Raw genomic sequence first — 17473 nt, 5'->3', positions numbered from 1 at the left:
TAGCTATTTTTGGAATGTAGACATCTCAAGGTGATCTAATTTTTTGCCACAATTTTTTGGAAATGAAGAAACGCGTCACTATGGAGGGGATAAAACATGGCGCCTGGTAATGGTTCACAAGTGAAATTTCATCCTCCTTACCAACGTTGTATCATCCACTTATGGCCCCCCACCTCTGATAGAATTGGATTTTTTTTAAATGTTCTTTTTGAAGGTGAGGACCATTTTCTGGGGAACCCTTCCCTGAAGATTCCTTATTTTTTGCTTCAGGCAAGAATTACACATTCAGTGGCCCTCCTAGCATACCCACTTCACAGGTCCCAAGAGGTTGTAGGGTATTCTACAACGCATGCCTCATGTCATCGGGGTGCTTGGCTGTTGTTCATTGTTTTTGCAGCCATATTCCCCTGAGGATGTGGCATTTTATGGCCGCTGCCCAACCCGAAAGATTGAAGAAGGTGGCAGTGTGAGATTGGTTGCAGGGAATGTCAGCTCCCTAGGGAAAACCAATGGATCACAAGGTGTGTAAATATGCTTTTTGTGTACCACCTGGCTATACAGGTAAGAGCTTGTCCAGCAGTGGTGGGTACAGACTCCTTTAAATTATTTTTCCCACAATCCCTAGGACTCCTTGAAATGCCCAGGGGATTTAAATTCCAAGGGACTGGACATGTGCATTGTCTCCAGGCACTGGGCCTTCCAATGCCGTATCTGACATGCAGGCTGCCAGCAAACACAAGAGCATGCAGCTTCTTCTTTGGAACTGGAGCTTCTGAAATCTCTAGAGGTGGACCATTTGGAACTGGACCTTCTGGAACCTTTGGAAATGGATCTTTTGGACTCTTTGAAGCTGAACCTTCTGAAATCTCTGAAGCTGGACCTTCTAGACTCTTTGAAGCTGGAGTTTCTGAAATCTCTGGAACTGGACCTCCTGGACCCTTTGGAACTGGAACTTTTGGACTCTTTGGAACTGGACTTTCTTGCCTCTTCGGAGCTGGACCTTCCGGCCTCTTCGGAGCTGGGCCTTCCGGCCTCTTCGGAGCTGGGCCTTCCGGCCTCTTCGGAGCTGGGCCTTCCGGCCTCTTCGGAGCTGGGCCTTCCGGCCTCTTTGGAGCTGGGCCTTCTGGCCTCTTTGGAATTGGACCTTCTGGACTCTTTGTAACTGAACTTTCTGAACTCTTTGGAGCTGGACTTTCTGAAATCTCTGGAGCTAGACCTTCTAGGCCCTTTGGAACTGGACCTTCTGGACTCTTGGAACTGGACCTTCTGAAATCATTGGAGCTGGACCTTTTGAAACTGGACCTTATGGAACCTTAGGAACTGGACCTTCTGGACTCTTTGAAGCTGAACCTTCTGAAATCTCTGAAGCTGGACTTTCTAAACTCTTTAAAGCTGGACTTTCTGAAATCTCTAGAACTGGACCTTCTGGACCCTTTGGAACTGGACCTTCTGGACCCTTTGGAACAGGTCCTTCTGGCCTCTTTGTAGCTGGACTTTCTGAAATCTCTGCAGCTAGACCTTCCGGGCCCTTTGGAACTGGATCTTCTGGACTCTTTGGAACTGGACCTTCTAGACTCTTTAGAACTGGACCTTCAAGACTCTTTGGAACTGAACCTTCTGAACTCTTTGTAACTAGACTTTCTTGCCTCTTTGGAGCTGGACCTTCTGGCTTCTTTGGAGCTGGGCCTTCTAGCCTTTTTGGAGCTGGGCCTTCTAGCCTTTTTGGAGCTGGGCCTTCTAGCCTTTTTGGAGCTGGGCCTTCTAGCCTTTTTGGAGCTGGGCTTTCTAGCCTTTTTGGAGCTGGGCCTTCTGGCCTCTTTGGAGCTGGGCATTCTGGCCTCTTTGGAGCTGGGCCTTCTGGCCTCTTTGGAATAGGACCTTCTGAACTCTTTGGAGCTGGACTTTCTGAAATCTCTGGAGCTAGACCTTCTGGGCCCTTTGGAACTGGACCTTCTGGACTCTTGGAACTGGACTTTCTGGACTCTTGGAACTGTACCTTCTGGACTCTTGGAACTGTACCTTCTGGACTCTTGGAACTGTACCTTCTGGACTCTTGGAACTGGACCTTCTGGACTCTTGGGACTGGACCTTCTGAAATCATTGTAGCGGAACCTTTTGAAACTGGACCTTCTGGAACCTTAGGAACTTAACCTTCTGGACTCTTTGAAGCTAAGCCTTCTGAAATATCTGAAGCTGGACCTTCTAGACTCTTTGGAGCTGGAAATTCTGAAATCTCCAGCAATGGATCTTCTGGACCCTTTGAAATTAGACCTTCTTTCCTCTTTGGAGCTGGACCTTCTGGCTTCTTCAGAGCTGGTCCTCCTGGACACTTTGGAACTAGTCCTTCTGGCCTCTTTGTAGCTGACCTTTCTGAAATCGCTGGAGCTAGACCTTCTGGGCCCTTTGAAACTGGATCTGCTGGACACTTTGGAATTGGACCTTCTAGACTCTTTGGAACGGGACCTTCTAGACTCTTTGGAACTGGACCTTCTAGACTCTCTGAACCTGGATGTTCTTGATGACTCTCTATGAACTGAACACGTTCCAACCAACAGTCAGTTGAGAATTATTGTCATTCGTAGCGAAAAAAAAAAAAGGACTCTTTGGAACCGATCCTTTTGGTCTCTTTGGAGCTGGACTTTCTGAAATCTCTGGAGCTAGACCTTCTGGGCCTTTTGAACCTAGATCTTCTGGACTCTTTGGTACTGGACCTTCTAGACTCTTTGGAACCGGACCTTCTAGACTCTCTGAAACTGGATGTTCTTGATGACTCTCTATGAACTGAACACGTTCCAACCAACAGTCAGTTGAGAATTATTGCAATTCGTAGCAATAAAAAAAAAGGACTCTTTGGAACCGATCCTTTTGGCTTCTTTGGAGCTGGACTTTTTGAAATCTCTGGAGCTAGACCTTCTGGGCCTTTTGAACCTGGATCTTCTAGACTTTTTGGAACTGGATCTTCTAGACTCTTTGGAACTGGACCTTCTGTACTCTCTTAAACTGGACCTTCTTGATGACTCTCTATGAACTGAACACATTCCAACCAACAGTCAGTTGAGAATTATTGTCATTCATAGCGAAAAGAAAAAAAAAAAAAGGACTCAGGCCAGAATAGTGGAGTAGTATAGAGATGTCTTGTTTATTTTCCAATTTCAGAATGAACAATTAACACGTAATAAAACAGAGCCCGAATGTACATCAATTTACATCTCCTATGTACTGTATATCGGGAGGTAATAATTATGCATTGACTGGATCAATGAAAAGCCAGCTACTTCAGTAAAACAAGCAAGAACAATGACATGCAGCAGCCAATAGCAACCGTTGTTTATGTATTCCCATGTTTGTGGGACCAAGTTCTGTTTTGGAGGACCATACTACTTGAAAGCAATCCCTGTAGACCCTTTTAGTAACATGTGATACCTATATGACAATATTTCTACCCACCGCCTCCCCCCCACCAAAGAGAATCTGAAGCTCATGGGGTAATTAATTCCCTAGAATGCTTATATCTCTTGAGTTCTTGGGTCTACAAACTTCAATGAGGGTCTTCCAACTCGTCCTGATGGATTTTTATTTCATATTATGAAGCAGGGGTCTCCAAACTATGGCCCTTCAGGTGTTGAGGAACTTCAAGTCCCATGAGGCCTTGGAAGTCTCTGACAGCCATAGGCATGACTCTGTGATGGCTCCATGTATCCTTAGACCAGGGGTCTCCAAACTATGACCCTCCAGGTGTTGAGGAACTGCAGGTCCCATGAGGCCTTGGAAGACTGACAGCCACAGGCAAGACTCTGTGGTGGCTCTATATATCCTTAGACCAGGGGTCTCCAAACTATGGCCCTCCAGGTGTTGAGGAACTGCAGGTCCCATGAGGCCTTGGAAGCCTCTGACATTTATAGGCATGACTCTGTGGTGGCTTTATGTATCCGTAGACCAGGGGTCTCCAAACTATGGCCCTCCAGGTGTTGAGGAACATCAAGTCCCATGAGGCTTGGCCCTTGGAAGACTCTGACAGCCACAGGCATGACTCCCAGAGGCATAATGGGACTTGTAGTACTTCAGCAGCTGGAAGGCCATAGTTTGGAGACCCCTGTTGTGGAGTATGCACAAAGAGGACGCCCCAGTGTGGGGGGTCGGGGGGGAGTGATAAAGCCAAGAACTGTGGAATGCAAATCTCACCATTGGAGCCTTCAACAGATTCAACAGCCCAACAATCTCTCAGAATATAAAAACCGTCCTTCTATTTGTGTGTTTTCTGGTGTTGAACAAGGCCTCCTTTGTGAACGAAACTTTTTCCGCACACTGAGCATGAAAAAGGACGCTCCCCCGTGTGACTTCTCTGGTGTATAACAAGCGCGGTTTTCATAATGAAACCTTTCCCGCACACTGAACATGAATGAGGACGCTCGCCTGTGTGAAGTTTCTGATGTATACCAAGTGCTCCCTTCTGGGTGAAAGATTTTCCACACACTGAGCATGAATAAGGACGCTCGCCTGTATGGCTTCTGTGGTGTATCAGAAGTTTGGCTTTCTCAGGGAAACTTTTTCCACACACTGAACAAGAATAAGGACGCTCCCCCGTGTGACCTCTCTGATGTGATACAAGACCAGCTCTGTGAGTGAAACTTTTACCGCACTCTGAACATTTATAAGGGCGCTCGCCTGTGTGACTTCTCTGGTGTGAAATAAGGCCTGCTCTGTGAGTGAAACGTTTCCCGCACTCTGAACATGAATAAGGTCGCTCACCCGTGTGACATCTCTGATGTTCAACGAGATTGATTTTGTGAGTGAAACATTTCCCGCACGCTGAGCATGAATAAGGACGTTCACCTGAGTGACTTCTCTGGTGTTGAAGAAGTGTCTTTTTCAGAATGAAACATTTTCCACACGCTGAGCATGCATAAGGACGCTCGCCCGTGTGACTTCTCTGGTGATTAATAAGGTCTGATTTGGCAGTAAAGGAAAACCCGCACTCTAAACATGAAAAAGGACGCTCGCCCGTGTGACTTCTTTGATGTTTAGTAAGGTTTCCTTTTTGACTGAAAGATTTCCCGCACTCTGCACATGGATACGGACGCTCACCCGTGTGATTTCTCTGGTGTGCAACAAGGCTGCCTTTGTGTACAAAACACTTCCCGCACTCTGAACATGAAAAAGGACGCTCCCCCGTGTGATTTCTCTGGTGCGAAAGAAAGTGTCCTTTCTGAGTGAAACATTTCCCACACTCTGAACATGAAAAAGGACGCTGACCTGTGTGAATTCTCTGGTGCAGGAGAAGGTTTCCTTTATCAGCAAAACACTTCCCACACACTGAACATGAATACGGACGCTTGCCTGTGTGACTTCTCTCGTGTCTCTGAAGACATCTTTTCTCACTGAAACGTTTCCCGCACACTGAACATGAATAGGGACGTTCACCCGTGTGAGTTCTTTCATGTATGTCAAGTGATTTCTTAACAGTAAAACCCTTCCCACACTCTGAACATGAGAAAGGACGCTCGCCCGTGTGGAGTCTCTTGTGTCTAACAAGGTTTCCCTTTAAAGTGAAAGATTTCCCGCACTCTGAACAGGAGAAAGGACGCTCACTTTTGTGAATTCTTTGGTGTATCAGAAGGTATCTGTTTTCAGTGAAGGATATCCCACACACTGAACATGACAATGAATGCTCTCCTGCTTGACTTCCTTCACGACTTAAAGAGGATTCCTTGGGCTTAGATGGATCTGTTGAGTGATTCATATTCTGAGATTTTAGATGTTTTTCTGGAGTAACAATGTGGGATTTATCTGTTGATTTCTTAGGATTAGAGGGATCCATTGATCTTTGTAAACGGTCAGCTCTGCGAGGTTTATTATCAGTAATGGGATTTACAACTGGAGAACGTTGGGTGATGCCACCATCATCTTCATTATGGCATGGAGATTGTCCCTCAGAGGTTTTCCTGTTACGACCGTTGGGTCCGTCTGTTGGAGAGAAATGTGAAAAAACAAAAATATAGTGTAGGTACTCTTCATGCTTAACATTCAGGAGTCATATGTTGTTCCACAGTTAGGATCAAATATAACACCAAACTAGGAATACAAACCAGGTCAAGGATGGAATCCACCCAAACTGAACTGGGTTATAGAATGTGTATGGTGATGGCATTGTTACTGTGGCAATGGAACTTCCTATGTTCTAAGGAACATACTAAAAAACAGAGATGGACCTTCCATATGGTGTCCAGTATCTCCTCATTTGTTGGGAACATGACGTTATATTGAGGAATGGAGATGGACCTTTCATATGGTGTCCAGTATCTCCTCCTCATTTGTTGGGAACATGACGTTGTATTGAGGAATGGAGATGGACCTTTCATTTGGCGTCCAGTATCTCCTCCTCATTTGTTGAAAACATGACGTTATATTGAGGAATGGAGATGGACCTTTCATATGGTGTCCAGTATCTCCTCCTCATTTGTTGGGAACATGACGTTATATTGAGGAATGGAGATGGACCTTTCATATGGCGTCCAGTATCTCCTCCTCATTTGTTGAAAACATGACGTTATATTGAGGAATGGAGATGGACCTTTCATATGGTGTCCAGTATCTCCGCCTCATTTGTTGGGACATGACGTTATATTGAGGAATGGAGATGGACCTTCCATATGGTGTCCAGTATCTCCTCCTCATTTGTTGGGAACATGACGTTATATTGAGGAATGGAGATGGACCTTCCATATGGTGTCCAGTATCTCCGCCTCATTTGTTGGGACATGACGTTATATTGAGGAATGGAGATGGACCTTCCATATGGTGTCCAGTATCTCCGCCTCATTTGTTGGGACATGACATTATATTGAGGAATGGAGATGGACCTTTCATATGGCGTACAGTATCTCCATCTTTGTTGTGAAAATACTGCTTATTTTTTTGGGATGGGGGGGAAGTAAGTACAAAGATTACATTCTTCTGATGAGGACCAAGGTTTGTGTAGTATTTGGTGTACAATACTTCTACTTGTTAGGGACATTGGGGTAGGTACATGGATGATGTTCTTACCAGGTTTATATGGGATTATTGTGTTAATCAGATGATGGGGGATCTAGGTGGAGCCTCCGTACTGCTCTCTCCTTTCCAATAAAGTCTCCTCTTACCCGGTGATGTGAGGGGCGGCTGATTGTCCATCATGACGTCCTTGTAGAGGTCCTTGTGTCCTTCTAAATACTCCCACTCCTCCATGGAGAAATAGACAGTGACATCCTGACATCTTATAGGAACCTGACACACACAATGATACAGTCACCATCCAGACACATCCCTTGGCTGTTACTGGAGAATGTCCCAGAATTCCCGGCACCGCTCACCTCTCCTGTCAGCAGCTCCATCATCTTCTTGGTGACTTCTAGAATCTTCTTGGCACTGGTTCCCTCTGTTGTCAGGCAGTGAGGTGGAGGCACTGTGATGGGTGACGTTCCATGAACACGGCTGCTGGGTGTTAATGGATCACCAGATACTTTATTCACTACTTTATAATCCTGCAAAGAAACAAAACAAAAAAAATAGTATCACTACAGACCTCCCAGAATCCTCCATAATTCTCAGATTTTGTCAGGTGTTTAGTTATGGAGCGACGAGAAATGTCATGTGACCTCCCAGAATCTTCCTCACCTCTCCGGTCAGCAGGCAGATGATCTCCAGGGTGAGGTCTAATATCCTGTCAATCATATGACTTTGGCTCTTCTCCATCCTCATTGATGTGGCCATGGGAACCATTTAGGTGGTCATAAAATATATACAGGACTCTCCTCTCTGTAGACAAATAAACTGAGAATTATCTGGACTGTATTGGGATGCATAATGTCTGCTCAGAGTTCCTGCATAGTTCATGACATGTCAGCCCCACTTTAAAGAGAAATATTACCTGGTAAGTATTGGATTGGATAAATGGCTCTATATTTAGGACGTATCCGGTCTATAAACCAGAGGCTCTGGATGGACGGTTGGATAAATGGTTTTATATTTAGGACGTATCCGGTCTATAAACCAGAGGTTCTGGATGGATGGTTGGATAAATGGTTCTATATTTAGGATGTATCCGGTCTATAAACCAGAGGCTCTGGATGGACGGTTGGATAAATGGTTCTATATTTAGGACGTATCCGTCTATAAAATGATACATTGTATTACCTCCTCTGCTGTCAGTTCCAGCTTTGTCTTCTCTTTATTCACCCCTCACCTGGAACTTCCTGTCTGTATGTTATATCACTTCCTGTTTCTATCCAATGTCACTTCCTGTCTCTGCTGTCCATGGGCAAAAAGTGAGATTGCCTCCTTGTGGAGAATATAAAACTACAGCTTACGATGTTTTTCAGCACAGACAGCTGCTTCTCGGGTCATTGCTTCATTTTATTGTATGTACGAGGGGTCTTTAAAAAGTTTGCTCACTTTTTTATATTTAATAGAGTTAAAAAAAAGTGCAAAAACTTGAAGAACCCTTCTATTAGCACTTATAATACAGACTTTTTATGTTTGCATTTTGCAAGTGTTTGTGCACAAGTATGGGAGCTCTTTGGTGGGATGAGAGCAGAGAACAGTTGTTCAGGTGCAAAAACGTGAAAATGCTTACAGCCCGCATCTAGAGGTACTGCCATTAAAGTCTATGGGGCCATAAAAGCTCAACACACCTCCACCTTGCTAGTGCCAAGAAAGCCTCCCCCACACCATGACACCACCACCACCAGCCTGAACCATTGATACAAGGCAGGATGGAGATTTTTTATTTATGTATTAATGTCATACATATCCATCAAACTTATGTATAAAAGTACAAAATATAAATAAATAAATAAATAAATACAAAACTCAACACAAAGGAAACTAAAAAGTCCCAACAGTCCCTGGGGGAAAAAAACTCAAACACAGCCTGAAGGACTCATAAATAAAAGTCCATAACCTGAAAGGAAAATCTAAAGGTATATACAATATCTACAGTACAAGGCCTTTATGGCCGAGACCATATAATTAGGAGCCTTTATGGCTTAGATATAAACATAAACCATATTCAATTTCCATAATAAACCTGCCACTTACGGCCTATATGGCCTAAACTATATACAATAATAACCTAACAACACTATTACACTACGGGGGAGGGCTAAGGAACCCGCAGATCTTCCACGTCTGACCCCTACAACCTACCATGCAAAAGGCTACCAAAAAGACCGAAACGCAAAAGCTAGGGAGTGCAAGAGGCAGAAAACAGGGACAGTTCCCATCACCCGAGATCAACAGACCGCAGCAACAGGCTTGATGTTCCTCCACGCCTCCATCCAAGCCCTACGCCGCAGCCTGTCTTTCTCAAGACTCCATATTTTCCCAACCTCACCAAGGATGTCACTCACCACCACCGGAACAGAGAGGACCTTCTGCCGAATGGAGACCTGACACCGTGCCATCCAAGTGTAGTAACGGACAACTAAGCTGACTAGAAACAAGGTGTCCAAATCAAAACCCATGCGACGCTCGAATGCTCCGTACACCCACTCCGCATACGACATGCGATGGAGGAAAGGAACACCCAGAGCCCCTCCCACCTGTTTATACACCTCTACATTAAAGGGGCACTGAAGCACGAAGTGGTCCATAGTCTCCACTTCACCCCCACATTCCGACCTCGGACAACCACGGTCATCCGGAGGATGGTACTTCAGGTTACCCCTCACGTAGAGCCTGCCGTGGAAGGCGAGCCAGGCCTGGTCCCACAACTTCAGGGGGATCCGCTCCAGATTTATCAAGCGCAAACCCTCCCTCAAAACATGGTCTGGGCAATCTCTCAAGGCCAGCGGTGCATGGAAAGCAGACGCCACAATCCTCTCACCCAGGAGCCTCCTGGGGAGGGACCGGACCTTCTCTGCAGTCACATGCCACCGTCAGAGTAACTTCAGGTACGGGGCCACGTAAGCCGGGAGCTTACCATGCTTGACCCGCAGGCTTCTCAATGGCCCATCACTCTCCCAACTGTGCAGAAAAGGTCCAAACCAGATCCGGAACAGCCCTACCCAAGCAGGCGGTCTCTCTGCCAGCATACTACCAAAGTTATGTTTCAAGACCATCGGAGAGAAAAAGACCACCGGGTTGACCATACCTAGGCCACCCTCCTGCCTGGATGAGTAAGTCACATCCCTCTTGACGAGGTTCAGCCGATTCCCCCATAACAACTGGAAGAAACAGCTGTAGATCCTCGTATAGAGTGATTCTGGCAAGAGGCAAACAAAGCTGACATACAAAAAGACGGGGAGCAAGAAAGTCTTGATCAAGTCAACCCTTTCCCTCAAGGAGAGCCGCCACCCCTGCCAGCATCTCACCTTGACCTCAGCATCTGACAGTTTGGTCTCTGTCAGAGCCTGGGCTTGAACCTGGGCCTTCTGCAGTGAGAGACAGTGTTTCTTCTCACTGAGCCACCTGGAATGCTGGACAGCTCCCTTGACAATTCTTGGATAATCCTGCCTTGTGCCTTGATTTCTCTTGAACCTTGAACTCCTTGCTCCCCCCATGAATTTCCTATAAAAGCCATGTCTCTGCACTTCCTGGTTGCCAGATTATTGTGCCTTACCAGCCAATATCCCGCTTACTGTTCCTGCTGCTGTCTTCATCTACGTTACCGACCTTTGGCTTGCTACTGACTACGATTCTGCCTCATCCTATCTACTACCATTGGTGACCGACCCTTGGCTTGTGACCGACTCCGCTTCTGTTTGATCCCTGAACTGTTTGATCCGCCTTTGGTTTCCAGCCTACTCATTCCCTGGTGGGGTGATCTTGAGATCTGCGACCTGGCATTCACACGCCGCCAAATCCAGCTCCACCATTAGGAGCTCTGGGGAAGACCGGTGGAGGCTTAGACCCCGCACCTCAGGTGAGCCTGTGTCATTCCCAGGGTGGGCCGCTGGTGTACCAATCCTGCTGGTTTCAGGTAAGCCTTACAACTGCTGTAGCAACTGGTCTCTGAACCTGATCCAGACCGTGACAGAATAATCTGGCCCAAACATGGAGGCCGCTATAGCAAGTGTTGTGACTCCTCTTAGGCAGCAAATTGCTGAGCTGCAGGAATTCGGGGTTACCTATCAAGAGAAAGTTGCCAAACTAGAAAACATTGTGGATAGGCAACAGGGAGAGATTCAGGCTCTGCAGAGACAACTGCTGAACCGAGATGATCCTAGCTCACATATGCCCCAGCCATCTTAGTTTAATGGAGACCGCCGCCACTACAGGGGTTTCCTTAATCAATGTTGTGTATATTTCCAAATGTACCCTGCTGCGTTTCCTTCAGAGAAAAAGAAGGTAATGTTTATTATTGGGCTTCTGACTGGGGAAGCTCTAGCTTGGGCCTCCCCTTATATAGAGCAGAACCATAGCATTCTGAATAATTTTGATACCTTTTTGACCGCAATGAATCAGGTTTTTGATGATCCCAACCGTTGTGCTACTGCCGAAGCAAATTGCATAGTCTGCGGCAGGGTAGACGCTCGGTCATTGAATATACAGCCGAATTCAGAAGTTGGATGGCAGATACCACTTGGAACCCTGCAGCACAAAAGAGCCAGTTCCGCCAAGGGCTTTCTGAACAGGTAAAGGATGAGCTTGCCAGAGTAGATATTCCTAATGATCTTGAGGAATTTATCCAGTTGTGTATCCAAATCGATTAAAGACTTACAGAAAGGAAGGAGAGGTTGGGAATGTTTGGAGGTAATACGGGCATGCATCTCTCTGCTAGTCCATTTGTTCAGCAGGATTCAAGAGTCTCTCTGGGTTCTAACACTCCTGAGCCTATGCAGGTTGATGCTACCAAGAGATCCATTTCCATTCAGGAGAAAGAGAGAAGACGTTCAGAGAACTTATGTCTATATTGTGGGGATTCTGGTCATTATGCAATTAATTGTCCTAACAAGGTTAGATGAACAATTGCTGTGACTGATGTGATTGCGCCTGAACAAATAAACTCTATAAGCCAGTCTGTCTCCCCACTGATTCCTGAAGAGAATAAAGTGAACTTCCTGCTTTCTTGTTTTGTTATCCCCATTAAACTGGTATCGGAGGGCCATGAAATTTCCTGTTCAGCTATGCTGGACTCTGGGGCTGGGGGGAACTTTATGGATATAGAGTTCGCTCACAACCATAACATTCAAGCCAGAAATACATTTACCCCTATTGATATGGTGACAGTTGATGGGTCACCCTTATCTTCAGGACCTGTTACCCATAAAACGGTTCCCCTGAAACTGTTGTTTGAGGCTGACCATTGTGAGGCCATCAGCTTTCAGCTGATTACATCACCCAAGTTTCCCATCATCCTGGGCATTCCTTGGTTCTCCACTCACAATCCTTCCATCAACTGGGGAGCATGGACTATAGATTTCACTTCCCCCCACTGTGAAAAACATTGCAAAAAACCTTGCCAAACAAGTTCATTACCGACCAAGGAAGCGCAAAGTGATATAGCGGCTATCCAGTCATATGACAATTTGCCCACACATTACCATGAGTTCCAGGACGTCTGTGACAAGAAGAATGCGGATCTATTACCTCCTCATCGCCCATATGATTGCCCCATTGAGCTGCTCCCAGGGGCAGAAATACCTTTTGGCCGCCTTTTCAATCTGTCGGAACCTGAATTAAAAGTACTCAGGGTGTGGATCGATGAGAATTTGGAGAAGGGCTTTATTAGACACTCCACTTCTCCGGCGGTGGCAGCCCTGTTCTTCGTTGAAAAGAGAGACTCCACCTTGCGTCCATGCATTGACTACAAAGACATGAATAAAATCACTATTAAGAACCGCTATCCATTACCCTTGATCTCCGAAATGTTGGAAAGACTTCGTTCTGCCAAGATCTTTACCAAGCTTGATCTACGAGGGGCATATAACATTGTCCGCATTCGTCAAGGAGACTAATGGAAGACTGCCTTCAGAACTAGGTATGGGCATTTTGAATCCTTAATGATGCCATTTGGACTTTACAACGCCCCTGCAACGTTTCAACATTTTATCAACGATGTTTTTTGTGATCTGTTGGACCAATTTGTAATTGCCTATCTGGATGATATCCTTATCTTTTCTGACAATTAGGAGGAGCACCGCAAACATGTTTGCACAGTTTTTGAAAGATTAAGGAAAAATAGACTTTACATTAAATTGGAGAAATGTGAGTTTGAACAGACCCAGATCCAGTTCTTAGGCTATATCATCTCTCCAGAGGGCGTGAGCATGGATCCCGAGAAAATCAAAGCAGTGGTAGATTGGTCAGCACCTGGAAATGTTAAGGAAATTCAATGTTTCGTCGGGTTTGCCAACTTTTACAGAAAATTTATAAGACAATTTATAAGAAACTTTTCTAAAGTGATCGCTCCAATCACACAACTTACAAAGAAAGGGGTACCCTTCGTGTGGACCTCTGAGGCACAAGCTGCGTTTGGAAAACTGAAAACTCTTTTCACGTCTGCACCAATTTTGGTACATCCGGATCCTGAACTACCCTTTACAGTGGAAGTGGATGCCTCCAATTCTGCCGTGGGAGCGATCCTGTCTCAGCAAAGTGGTGAAAAGATGCAGCTTCATCCTTGTGCCTTCTTTTCCCGTTTGATGTCCTCAGCCGAAAGAAATTACGACATTGGGAATAAAGAGCTACTGGCAATTAAGGAAGCCTTTTCTGAATGGAGGCATCTGCTAGAAGGGGCTAATCATCCTGTAACTGTTCTCACTGACCATAAAAATCTGGAATTTATTCGCTCGGCCAAGAGATTGTCTTCCAGACAAGCTCGCTGGTCTCTATTCTTTTCCAGATTTAATTTTATTATATCATATCGACCAGGATCGAGGAATGGTAAGGCCGATGCCTTATCAAGGATGCTGTCCGAGCCTCCCCTGGAGGGCAACTCCGAATGTTCTATCCTAACACAAAAGAACTTCCTAGGGGCCACAAGTGCAAAGACATGCTTGAGTATTCTCAAAGAGGGGTATGAGAATGACCTACTTCTCAATGATCCTCCTAGGGACATGAACCTGGTGTACAAGAATGGCTTTTGGATTCAAGGACATCATCTTTATGTACCCGAGTCTGTTCGGGTGGAAGCTCTCAAGTTGGTTCATGATTCCAAACTTGCAGGGCATTTTGGAGTTACTAAGACTGAAGAGCTGTTGTCACGTTCCTTTTGGTGGCCAGGGTACAAGAATGTCAAACGCTATGTGGCTTCATGCTTGACCTGTGCACGCAATAAAACTCCCAGAGTCTCTCCTTTGGCGTTGCTTCAGCCACTCCCTGTTCCATCAAGACCATGGGGGTCTATTTCTATGGATTTTGTGGTGGATTTACCTCCCTCAAAAGGAATGACCACCATTTTGGTGGTGGTTGACCGTCTCACAAAGATGGCCCATTTTGTTCCAGTGAAGGGGGTGCCCACTGCTGAACAGACTGCAGAACTGATGGTTTGAGAAGTATTTAAACTGCATGGAATCCCTGATGATGTGGTGTCTGACAGAGGTGTGCAGTTTACTTCGAAATTTTGGAAAAGCTTTTGCTCAGCCGTGGGTGTTACAATCAATCTGTTCTCTGCTTTTCATCTCCAGTCTAATGGTCAGACTGAGAGAACTAATCAAACAATGGAACAGTATCTTCGATGCTTTTGTCACTTATCTTCAGGATGACTGGGTGGACTGTCTTCCCACTGCAGAGTTTGCATACAACAATTCTAAACATAGTTCCACCTCTCAAAGTCCCTTTTACTTAAACAACGGTTATCATCCAGTTTTTATTCCTGATCTCCCTATCACAACTCCAGTTCCTGCTGTTACCAACAGACTAACTACACTGCAGGAGATTCAGGAGAAATTGAGACTTTGAGGGAAGCTCAGGAATATTGCAAAAAGGCTGCTGACAGACACCGGAGAGCACTTCCTACGTTTCATGTGGGTGACAAATTTTGGTTATCAACAAAGAATTTGAAGGTGCATGTGCCATCTGCTAAGTTGGGTCAAAAGTTTGTTGGTCCTTTTCAGATTTCTGCTCAGATCAATCCAGTTACCTTTCGCTTAAAACATCCTGACAGTATGAAGATTCACCCGGTTTTTCATGTATCACTTTTCAAACCATTTCATGAAAATCCTTTCTCTGGAAGAATTCTTCCACCTCCTCCACCTGTTGAGATACAGGGCGAAGAAGAATATGTGGTGGAGAAGATTCTTGATTCTAGGCTGTTTAGAGGAAAGTTGCAATATCTGGTCCAATGGGAAGGATATGGGCTAGAGGAAAATTCTTGGGAGCCTGAGGAAAATGTTCATGCTCCTAGACTAACAAGAGAATTCCACAAGAGGTTTCCCCACAAGCCTGGTCCTAAGACGTCCAGGGGACGTCTTGTGAGGAGGGGAGTACTGTCAGAGCCTGGAATCAAACCTGGGCCTTCTGCGGTGAGAGATAGTCTTTCTTCTCGCTGAGCCACCTGGAATGCAGGATAGCTCCCTTGACAATTCTTTGGATGACCCTGCCTTTGCCCTGTTTTGTCTTGAACCTTGAACTCCTTGCTCCTCCCATGAACTTCCTATAAAAGCCATGTCTCTGCACTTCCTGGTTGCCAGATTATTGTGCCTTACCAGCCAATATCCTGCTTACTGTTCCTGCTGCTGTCTACCGACCTTTGGCTTGCTACTGACTACGATTCTGCCTCATCCTATCTACTACCATGGGTGACCGACCCTTGGCTTGTGACCGACTCCGCTTCTTTTTGATCCCTGAACTGTTTGATCCACTTTTGGTTTCCAGCCTACTCATTCCCTGGTGGGGTGATCCTGAGATCTGCGACCTGGTATTAACACGCAGCCAAATCCATCTCCACCATTAGGAGCTCTGGGGAAGACCGGTGGATGCTTAGACCCCGCACCTCAGGTGAGCCTGCGTCATTCCCAGGGTGGGCCGCTGGTGTACCAATCCTGCTGGTTTCAGGTAAGCCTTACAACTGCTGTAGCAACTGGTCTCTGAACCTGACCCAGACCGTGACAGTCTCCCAATTTTGCTTGCTGTAATCAGCATGGCCAAAATTGATGCCCAACACTTTGATGTTTGGCTGAGGCACCGGGAAGGTGTCCGGGAGTGAGAAGCTCTCACCCTCCCTACCCATCCAGAGAACTTCACATTTGTCTTGATTGACCTTGGAACCTGATGCTTCAGCATTCTGATCCATTACTGAAACCACCTCCTGCACCTCCTCTGGTCCAGAAATGAAAACAGAAACATCAGCAGCATAAGCCACAACTCTCAAAGGCAGATCTACAGTGGCACCCTGCTCACTGCTCCACCATCTAGCCTCCTGATGAAGGGGTCGATGGCAAAGGCATAGAGTAAGGGACTCAGCGGGCACCCCAGATCCAACCGCAAAGGGCTGCCCAACCATTCACCAACATGAAGCTCTCAGCCCCTTGATATAATGTCTTCAGAAAGCCAATGAACCTCCCCTCCAAACCGTACCGGTCCAGGAGATGCCAGAGGTACTCATGATTAACCCGATCAAAGGCCTTTGCCTGATCCACCGCCAGCAAATAGTTTCCCCATCCTTCAGCCTTACACCGTTCCAAAGCCTCCCGGACAGCTAACACCGCTGTAAAGGTACTCCTGCCCTGAACCAAACAATGCTGCTGACGAGAAAGCAAACTGTCTGCCACTGACGACAAGCGCTAGAACAAGATCTTCGCCAGAACCTTTCTATCGACATTGAGGAGGCTGATGGGGCACCAGTTCTCAATAGCCGAAGGATCCTTACCCTTTGACAGGAGGATAACTGCAGACTGTCTCATGGAAGGAGGGAGAGATCCCTCATCCAGACAGCTGTTAAACACTTCCGTGACACGAGGTGCCAGGCAGGACTTAAAAGCCTTAAAGAATTCGGCTGTCAGACCTTCTGGCCCAGGAGTCTTTTTAATGGCCAGACTATCAATCGCTCTGCACACCTCGTCCACAGTAATCTCCCCAGACAAACTCGCCAGAGGGACATCACTGTCCAGACAAGGCGTGGATTCCAAAAAGCTCAACACTCAACATCCTCGTCCGGCCAAGGTGCTTCTCACCCAGTAACTCTGCATAAAAGGACCTGGAGACCTCCAGGATCCCTGACCTGGATTTCGCCAGGGACCCCGTACTATCCCTCAGAGCAGAGATTGTCTTAACTGCTGCACTCTGTTTGCAATTCTGGAAAGGGTCGGGCGAGTGGTATTTCCCATAATCCCTCTCCAGAACCAAAGAGGCACGCCGATCATACTGGAATTGCCTGAGGAGAAGCTTCACCTCCGAGATTGCCCCCGAATCTCCACAGCTAGAAGCAAGGCGGTCGAGCCGCCTCTGCAACCGCTGGTAGGCGTTATACCGTTTAAACTGCCGTCTCTTACCAATGGCCTTGAAAAACCTGCTGATCCGCACTTTGGTAAGCTTCCACCACTCAGACTTACTA

At 46.3% G+C, this 17473-nt stretch overlaps 1 protein-coding gene across 6 annotated transcripts in view; it reads right to left on the bottom strand.

Moving 5' to 3' along the window:
• Positions 1-3120: 3120 nt before the first annotated feature.
• LOC149453185 (uncharacterized) overlaps positions 3121-17473 on the bottom strand; it is a 199431-nt gene continuing 185078 nt past the window's right edge. For 3 of the 6 annotated variants that reach the window (XM_089688337.1, XM_089688334.1, XM_089688335.1), the window contains 2 exons: positions 7140-7263; positions 3121-5964 (listed from right to left, as the gene is read on the bottom strand). In XM_089688337.1, the coding sequence (XP_089544463.1) occupies positions 4244-5964; positions 7140-7224 (1806 nt within the window). In that variant the 5' untranslated portion in view covers positions 7225-7263 and the 3' untranslated portion in view covers positions 3121-4243. Of the gene's footprint in view, positions 5965-7139; positions 7264-7349; positions 7521-7653; positions 7795-8172; positions 8406-17473 lie in introns of those variants that run through there. The other 3 variants (XM_089688332.1, XM_089688333.1, XM_089688331.1) reach the window with 2 other exon arrangements.

Source organism: Staurois parvus, unplaced genomic scaffold (assembly GCF_062004578.1).
Source record: "Staurois parvus isolate SC_StPar_1 unplaced genomic scaffold, SC_StPar_1.0 ptg000449l, whole genome shotgun sequence".
In the NCBI taxonomy this organism is placed as follows: domain Eukaryota; kingdom Metazoa; phylum Chordata; class Amphibia; order Anura; family Ranidae; genus Staurois; species Staurois parvus.
Note: the sequence above shows the minus strand (reverse complement) of the source record. Positions and strands in the feature narration are given on the sequence as shown.